Source organism: Gorilla gorilla, chromosome 21, assembly GCF_029281585.2.
Source record: "Gorilla gorilla gorilla isolate KB3781 chromosome 21, NHGRI_mGorGor1-v2.1_pri, whole genome shotgun sequence".
Lineage (NCBI taxonomy): Eukaryota > Metazoa > Chordata > Mammalia > Primates > Hominidae > Gorilla > Gorilla gorilla.
The window spans coordinates 11,583,212-11,592,797 of record NC_073245.2 but is presented as its reverse complement, the minus strand read 5'-3'; the positions used below and the strand labels follow the sequence as shown (position 1 = coordinate 11,592,797).

Genomic DNA, 9,586 nt, shown 5'->3' with positions numbered 1-9,586 from the left:
CCTAACAACAGATCTTTCTTGACTTAAAAGCCTCAAATGGCAAATCACCAAGAAGACCTGAAAATGGGTTTGGGGACATGAGGAGGGAGCACAGGTCCCAGGCAGGCAGGAAGCATTATTTCTGCTAACCCTGTCTGATTATCCTGAAAATGGAGCACGAATAACTCCTTGCTTTGTAGCTGCCTACTGTGCCTGATTTGTAAGTCACGATCTAGAAGCAGGTTACTGTTGCATTCCATCATAGCCACTTCCTCTTGAATTGAGGGAGGCAGGGCTTGTCTTCTGTCTTCAGAGCAGGGCCTGACATCTCCCCAGAACAGACGTTTGAACAGAGCAGGCTTCTGAGGTCTCCAAAATGCCTGTCCCAGCCTCCTGGCCCCATCCTCCTGGTCCTTTCCTGCTTCTGACTCTACTGCTGGGACTTACAGGTGAGCATTGCATTGGGCTAGAACCCTTTCTCCCTGCTTCCTGGACCTAGCCTTGCCCCTGGACTTGCAGCAATTTCAGATAAGCACAAGCACTGCCAAGGAAGGTCAAGGACTGGACATTGTCCAAGAGCAGAAGATCAGGGAGCTGAGCACTTTCTCTGTGGATCTGCAGCTGGCTACCAGAGGCATCAAACCTTGTGAGGCTTCTGCCACCATCACAATTACTTACATTTTTATAATATTTTATTTGACAAACACAGAAGAATCATTATTAAATCCTTACCTGTCTTGAGTCCTCCTACCCATTTTTGTGTGCCCTCCTCCTCTTTAAGAAGTTCCACATTTCATGCTTACAGGGTCCTATATTCCTTTCTTAGGGCTTCCACAACAAAGCACCCCAGACTCAGTGACTAAAACAATAGACATTGACTTTCTTCTTTCAGTTCTGGAGGCTGAATTGCAAAATCAAGATGCCCGCAGGGTTAGTTTCTACTGAGGTCTTTCTCCTTGGCTTGTAGAAGGCCATCTCCTCCATGTGTCTTGACACATGGTCTTCCTCTGTGTGTGTCTGTATTCTCATTTTCTCTTACGAGAACATCAGCCATATTGGATTAAGGCTCCCCGCCAGTGACCTCATTTAACTAAATTGCTTCACCCATTTATGCCTAGTGCTCCACTATTGGATCACTAAGCTTGCGGGAGTTATTTATATCCTACTGCTCAAGGGCATCACCAAGGTCTGATTTTTCAAATTAAAAAAAATTGCAACCTCGGGCATAAATGGGTTAAAGACCTTGTCTCCAAATATGGTCAAATTCTAAGGCGCTGGGGATTGGGGCTTCAACCCATTCGTTTTGGGGGCACATTCAGCCCATAACAGGCACCACCATCTCCCTTGGTCATCTTGACTTTCCCCTGGAGAATTTACTTTCCCTTCCCCCAGGCAGACAGGATTGGGAGGTCTTTCCTGGTGCCACCTGAGAGAGCCCTGTTCACAGCTCCCAGACAGGCTGCCTGTCTTCACCCCTTTTTCAGACCATGCAGCTGACCCCCGGTCACAGGGCTGGGCACAATAGCCTCTCAGTTGCCCGCTGGGCCCTGCTGTGATGTCACCTCACAGGTCTTAGAGGGCAAGGGTCTCACTTTTCAAATTATTTTTTTTACACATACACTGTACCCAAATGACAGCAGTAATAGTTCAGCAATTGCTCTCTTCCTGTAAGGCAGATGCACTTCTTAGCATTTTGTGTGTATTAAGTCAACTAATCCTCACAGCATCCCTGTGTGAAAGCTATAACTCTTGTGCTCTATTTGCAAATGGGGAGTGAGGCAGAGGCAGGAACCTGTTCATTGTCCCCTACCTCAGTCCATGGAGCAGTTGGGATCAAGTCCAGGTTGACCAGTTCCAGAGTTTATCACCCTTTTAACCATGTTATGCTATGTGTAGAAATATTAGAAAATGCAGGCAAGCAAACATTAGATTAATAATCACCCATCACACCAGTCAGAAACAATCAGAGGTAAAATGCTAGTGTATGTATGTTTTCCCAAAATGTTAAAAATGTGTTGGATGATTTCTATGTGCCAGATATTTTACTGAGATCTTTAAATTTGTCATAATTGTAATTAATGCACAAAACAACCTTATATACTAACATGATAAGCCAAACTTTTATATATATTTGTGAATGTGTATATATACACATTATATACACATATATATGCACATGTGCATATGCATGTACATGTACATGCACAGATGAGATTTCATTTTTAATCATTGTTTCTCTTTCTATTTTCAGTGAAATTTTTAACAAAATAAATATTTTATTTTATTTTTATTTGACAAAAGTATGTATACTTATGTACAACATATTAAGAAATATGCATACATTGTGGAATGACTAATTTGAACTAATAAACATATGCATTACCTTACATATTTATCATTTTTTATTGTGAGAACTCGTAAACTCTGCTCTCTCAGCAGTTTTCAAGAATACAATTCATATTATTAAGTATAAACACCACATTGTACAATAGATATCTTGAACTTATTTCTCTTATCTAAATTGAAATTTTGTATCCTTTGACTAATATCTCCCCAACTACACCCCCTCTCTAGCCCCCGATAAACACCGTTCTACTTTCTACTTCTATGAGCTCAACTTTTTAGATTCTACATACGTGAAATCATACAGTGTTTGTCTTTCTGTGCCTGGCTTATTTCACTTAGCAGAATGTCCTCCAGGTTCATCCATGTTGTTGCAAATGACAGGGTTTCCCTTTTTGTAAGGCTGATTAGAATTCCATTGTGCATATACGCTACATTTTCTTTCTCCATTTATCTGCTGATAGACACCTAGGTTGATTCCATATCTTGGCTTTTGTAAATAATGCTGCAATGGACATGGGAGTGCAGATATCTGTGTGACATGCTGATGTCATTTCCTTTGGATATATGCCAGTAGTGAGATTACCAGATCAGATAAGAGTTATATTTTTAGTTTCTTGAGGAACCTGCATACTGTTTTCACTAATGGCTCTACTAATTTATATTCCCACCAACTGTCTGCAAGGGTTCCCTTTTCTCCACATCTTCTCCAATACTAAATTTCCTCTTTTTGATAATAGCCATTCTTAAAGATGTGAGATGATAGCCCACTGCGGTTTTAATTTGCATTTATCTCATGAATAGTAAGGTTGGATTTTTTTTTATATGCTGACTTGCCATCTTAATGTCTTCTTCTGAGAAATGTCTATTCGGATCTTTGGCCCATATTTTAATAGGGTTGTTTTCTTATGGTTGAGTTGTTTGACTTCCTTATATATTTTGTATACTGACTCCTTATCAGATGTATGGTTTGCAAATGTTTTCTTCCATTCTATAGGTTGTCTCTTCACTCTGTTGATTGTTTCCTTGGCTGGGTAGAAGCTTTTTTAGTTTGTTGTTAATGCCTTTTGTCTATTTTTGCTTTTGTTGCCTGTGCTTTGGGGCTCAAATCCAAAAATGTATTGCCAAGACCAATGTCATGAAACTTTTCTTCTAGTTCTTGTACAGTTTCAGATCTTACATTTAAATCTTTAATCCATTTTGAGTTGATTTTTGTATGAGGCATGAGAAGAAGGCCTAATTTCATTCCCCTACACATGGGTATCCAACTTTCCCAGCACCACTTTTTGAAGAGACAGACCTTTCACCATTGTGTTTTCTTCACACTTTTGTCAATAGTCAATTGAGTGTGAATGTGTGAGTTTATTGCTGGGCTCTGCTCTGATCCATTGGTCTATATATCTCTTTTTATGCCAGTGCCATGCCATTTTGATTACTTTGACACTGTAGTCAATGTTGAAATTAGGCAGTGTGGTGCTTCTATCTTTGTTCTTTTTTTTTTTTTTTAGATGGAGTCTTGCTCTGTTGCCAGTTTGGAGTGCAGTGGTGTGATCTCAGCTCACTGCAATCTCCACCTCCCGGGTTCAAGTGATTCCCCTGCCTCAGCCTCCCAAGTAGCTGGGACTACAGGTGTGCACCACCATGCCCGGCTAATTTTTTGTATTTTCAGTAGAGACAAGGTTTCACCATGTTGGCCAAGACAGTCTCGATTGCCTAACCTCGTGATCTGCTCACTTCGGCCTCCCAAAGTGCTGGGATTACAGGCATGAGCCACCATGCCCGGCCCCATCTTTGTTCTTTTTGCTCAAGATTGCCTTGATGTAGCATATCACATTTGGAGATTTATGAATGTTGTACCATCCTTGCATTCCTGAGATAAATCTCATGTGACCATGCTGAAACACACACAGGATTTTAAAGACTTTCTTTACTATAAACTTCAACTCATTTTTTCAGTCTATATGAAATGCACATTGAAGAGATGTGTGGTTTTCCCTATTGCCCAGCCACTCTCCCTCCTTCCTACTTCTCTAATCTTACCACTGAAAGTCCTCCAATCTGTTAATAGAAGCAACAGATAAGCAAACTTCTCTCTTGGTAAAATGCATTTTCCCTCAAAGCAGAATTTCTGTGCATCTTTATCCTGAAATTCCCTCTTCCATGAAGGTAGAAATGAGGAAAAAAATGTGGGGATACAGATGACACAGGTCTGCCTATATTACCTATAACTATAGTTATATTTATATCCGTATCCATATCCTTATCCTTATCCTTGTCATCTAATGTCCACTGAAGCCTCCAAGCCTCAGAAATCTACTGAGCAATAACTTTACAATTTTTGAACGTTCACCATGTGGCAGACACTGTTGAAAATGCCTTACCTCTTTTACTTCATGTGATCATTACATACAAGGTAGATATTTTTGTCACCTTCCCTAACAGATAAGAAAACAGAAGCACAAAGTGCTCCAGGCTCACTCATTGGTAACTGGTAGAGCTACGATTTGAACTCAGGCACTCTGACTCCAGAGGTCACAGGCTTCACCATTACTCAAACACTTCCGGTCTTGATTCTATTCCATGAGATTTCTGCAGCTGCTGCTCTTGGGTGTGGAGTGGGCAATGTGGTGTGAAGGGAGATTGTGGTTTTCTTCTCTGGGCTCTTCTACTTTCTGTATGTTTGCAAATTGATTTTTTTTTCACTAAGTCCTCTACATGGGAAACTCATTTTCTGTCAAATTCCACAGGAGCAAACCACCGAAAATAGAAGATTTCAGTCTTCGAGGGAAATGTCCCACTGAGCAATTCAAACATTACACACATATCTATTGGATACCTACTACGTGCCAGGATCTGACATAAAAACATGGGGTACTTTGGTAGAATAAAAGAGAAAAAGTAATTGCCCTTTTGTTGCTTACATCCACTGCAGAGAAAGACAGTAATCAATACACATGATAAATAGGTGAATGAAAAAATTAATTTTTGACAATGATAAGTGCAATAAAAATAAAGTATGAGTAGGTGAACGTTATCATCTTGTGAAAGTATTCATATATCCCTTTTATTGTTTTCATCATAAATAGATGTACAAATTTACCAGATGCTTTTCTGCATCAAAATAGATGATCATGTGTTTTTTCTATTTATTCTATAAATAAATATTTATAGAATACCTATTGTTTGTCTGTCATTTGTATATTGAAACATACTCATATGCCAGGAATAAATACTACTTGTTCATGGTTTATAATCCTTCTAACATGCTGTTCAATTGAGTTAGCTAGTATTTGGTTGAGGATTGTTGCATCAACAAATCCAGTAGTAATAAGGCCACTGTCAACAGAAAGGTGTGCAGCTGCACCTGACAAATTTTAATTTTGTGTTTCAGTAGAAGTTTAAGTTCCAATGGGACTCATTTCAGATGAGCAGGGACTGGCCTGTGAGACAACCAGTGGTTAATGCTTGCTACAGGAAATATTCCCCCTAGATCTGGACCACAAGCCAGTAGATTGTAGTAGATAACCAGTCATTTTTTGTTAGAATGAAGTAAAGAACAAGGCAGAGAGGGGCTTTTTTGTTTTGTTTTATTTTTTGTTTTGAGTTAGAAGCCCTGGGGAAGTTTATGACCATCAGGAGTGGTCTAGAAATTCCAAGAGGAATGAAAATCATTGCCAAAGTCTCTAGAGAGAAGAGGTATTTTTGTTTGTTTGAAAGCACTAAAAGGAGTGCCTGTTGATTTTAATTTGCAAGTAAAATTTGTAAATGAAGAATACATTGCCACTGGCACCTCAAAACCACTCAGAGATGCTGGATTATGTGATATTATTATAAGTATCACATGAGTCTTCTTTGAAGAGTTTGCTATATCATCCTGTGCTCTTGAAGAAAGGCAGCTGTCATTATTGATATTGGAATAGGATACACATTTTAGGATAGAGAGTCTTGGCAGCACTCCAAAAGGCAACACATAGCTGTGCATAGCACAACACAAGAAACGCATCAGGGCAAAAAAAAAAAAAAACCCTCTCAAATTGTGGAGCCAATCTGTAGCAAATCAGTAAGCCATGAACAAAGTGCATCTCCTAGGAACTTTCTACCCCGGTTTAGAATAATCCCCTCCTCATTGCCATTAGTGTTGAAAATGGTAGAGTAAGTCCTGCAGGTTGTGTCTTAAAGGATCACTCTAACATGGTCATGAGAATTTCATCTGGAGAGGCATAGCTGGGTAGGGCATGCCACACAGGAAGCCATATGGGAGGAGCTCCCAGGGAGTAGGCTCAACCAAGCAGATGGGGAAGCAAGAGAGATGAGAGATGAGAAGCCATTGCCTTTAATGGGAGTCAGGGTGGAGGACACCAAGAAAAAGCATGATGGGTTTTACGAGAATGTTTCAGTGTCACTAAGTCACAGAAGAGGAGGACAAGAAGAGGAATTACGGCAGGGACCAGCTTTATCACAGTGGTGTACCTGGTTTGGCAGGGTGCTCACAACTTGTTTGTGGGATGTGGAGGTATCAGGTAAATATGATTTTTTTAAAAAATTTACATATAACTGGACATCTTTATTTCTTCATATAACTTTGAGTTGCCATATGGCATCCTTTCATTTCCACCTGAAGCACTCCCTTATCATTTCCTGTAAGCAAGGTTTTGTGGTCATGAACTATCTTAGCTTTTGTTTATCTGAGAATGTCTTAATTGCTCCCTTGTGTTTGAAGGACACTTTCGCCAGGTATAGAATTCATGGTTGACAGGTTTTTCCTCTTTCAGCATTTTGAACATATCATCCCTCTGTCTTCTGGCCTCCAATACTTTATATAAAGAGCTCAGCTGATAATCTTACTGAGGGTCTCTTGTATGTGAGGAATCGTTTCTCTCCCACTGCTTTCAGGATTCTTTGAATTTAGTTTTTGACAGTTGAATTATAATGTACCTTAGTGTGGGTCTCAGATTCTATCCTTGAGTTAAACTTGCATTTCTTCAGTGTCTTTAAATTTGTGCATTCATGTATTTTATTAAGTTTGTGAAGGTTTTGACCATGATTTCTTCAAATAATCTTCTGCTCCTTTTTCTCTTCCTCTTTTTTTTCCCCGGAACTCTAATAATGTGTATTTCAATCCACTTGATAGTGTCCCAGAATTCCCTTAGATTCTGTTCTCTATACTATACTCCATTTTCCATCCATATCTCAGTCTTAGTAATTTTAATTATTCCACCTTGCAGCTTTATGATTTTTCTTCCACCTGTTCACACCTGTTGGGGAACCCCTCTACTGAACTTTCAATTGTTGTATTTTCAACTTCTAAGTTTCTGTTGGATTTCTTTTTATAATTTCTCATTCTGGATGTTCTTGTTTTGTGAATGTGTTTATATCCCTGCTGTTTTAGTACTTTGTCCATTGTTTCCTTTACTTCCTTGAGCATTTTTAAGACAGTGGTTTTAATACTGGGTCTAGTATCAGAGTGCACCCAACATATCAGAAGGGTCCTTATAAGAAGGAGAAAGGAGATTAATTCTTTGAGAAGGACATGTAAGGATGCAAGCAAGACATTAGAGTGATAGGAAGATGTAACAGTGAGAAAGGAATGTGGGCAGCCTCTAGAATTTGGAAAGGCAAAAAATAGCCTGCAAAAGATGCATAGCTTTACTGACAGTTTTTAAATACATATATATATATATAAAATACATAAAAATATATATGACACTTATATGACATATATGTATATGTATATAAACACTTCAAAGTAGAGTTCAGGAGTTCTATTCAGGTCCTCAACCCAAAGCTCTACCTTGAAATTGAATCCCTTGGCTGGGCTTGATGGTTCTCACCTGTCATCCCAGCACTACGGAAAGCCGAGGCAAGTGGATCACTTGCACTCAAGTAAGGGCAACCTGAGCAGAATGGTGTGACCTGTTTCTGCAAAAATACAAAGCTTAACCTGGCATGGTGGTATACACATGTGGTTCTAGCTACTCTGGAGGCTGAGGTAGGAGGATCACTTGAACCTGAGAGGTTGAAGTTGCCGTGAGCCATGATTATGCCTCAGCACTCCAGCCTGGGCAACAGAACAGGACCCTCTCTCAAAAAAAAAAAAAAACCGAACCTCTCTGTGCCTCAGGCCTCAGTGCCCTCAATTGTAATACAGTCTTATGTTATAGGCATGTTGTGAGGGTTAAATGAGATAATACATGCAGTGTGCTGAGATCAAGTCCTGCTCCTGATTCCTGATGTGCACCCAGTCACTGAATATCTTTGATAAACATGAGGAAATACAGGATTATGTAAGGATGAAAATATGATTGCTTTGTGCTCCTTTCCAGAAGTGGCAGGTGAGGAGGAGCTACAGATGATTCAGCCTGAGAAGCTCCTGTTGGTCACAGTTGGAAAGACGGCCACTCTGCACTGCACTGTGACCTCCCTGCTTCCCGTGGGACCCGTCCTGTGGTTCAGAGGAATTGGACCAGGCCGAGAATTAATCTACAATCAAAAAGAAGGCCACTTCCCCAGGGTAACAACAGTTTCAGACCTCACAAAGAGAAACAACATGGACTTTTCCATCCGCATCAGTAGCATCACCCCAGCAGATGTCGGCACCTACTACTGTGTGAAGTTTCGAAAAGGGAGCCCTGAGAACGTGGAGTTTAAGTCTGGACCAGGCACTGAGATGGCTTTGGGTGGTGAGTACAACATGGACCTCCCTCATCCCCTGATGTGTGACAATAACTCAATAGTAACACCTTCCATTCTTTGAGCAACAATCAGGTGTGGTTGTGAGTGCTCATTTTCAAGACCTGTTGTCACCCATTTCTACAGATCAGGTGAGTTGAGGCCCAGGGACATCATGCTATTGCTCAAGGTAAATGATTGCTGGTAAATGATGGGAAAGACTACATCTTCAATCTGTCTGGCTCTACAGCTCTTGTCCTTCCCAATCTGGCCCAGCCCTTTGGTTCCACAAATGAGGAAACTGACAGATTGAGTGACTTGCCCAAGTACGGGGCCAGAACTCACCTGCTGCCTCCAAAGAGCGCTTCTCTTTCAGGCTGGCCAAGTATATTCTTTTTTTTATTTTTTTAATTTAATTTATTTTATTTTATTATTATTATACTTTAAGTTTGCAACAGGCACTCACTGAGAACCCACTGTGTGCCAGACTCCGCCCTGGATGCTGTGCAAACAGCGGTGAATGAAACAGCCAATAGCTCTTCCCCACACCAAGCTTACATTCTCTTCCATTCTAATGAGGAGAAATTCATCCAGG

The 9,586-nt window shown here is 40.3% G+C and overlaps 1 protein-coding gene across 1 annotated transcript in view; it reads left to right on the top strand.

Annotated features, from left to right (window-relative positions):
* Positions 1–290: 290 nt before the first annotated feature.
* Positions 291–9,586, top strand: part of LOC101129558 (signal-regulatory protein gamma) — a 29,242-nt gene continuing 19,946 nt past the window's right edge. Inside the window, exons 1-2 of the mRNA XM_019017564.3 lie at positions 291–428; positions 8,646–9,002. Of these exons, the coding sequence (XP_018873109.1) occupies positions 356–428; positions 8,646–9,002 (430 nt within the window). The 5' untranslated portion in view covers positions 291–355. The remainder of the gene's footprint in view (positions 429–8,645; positions 9,003–9,586) is intronic.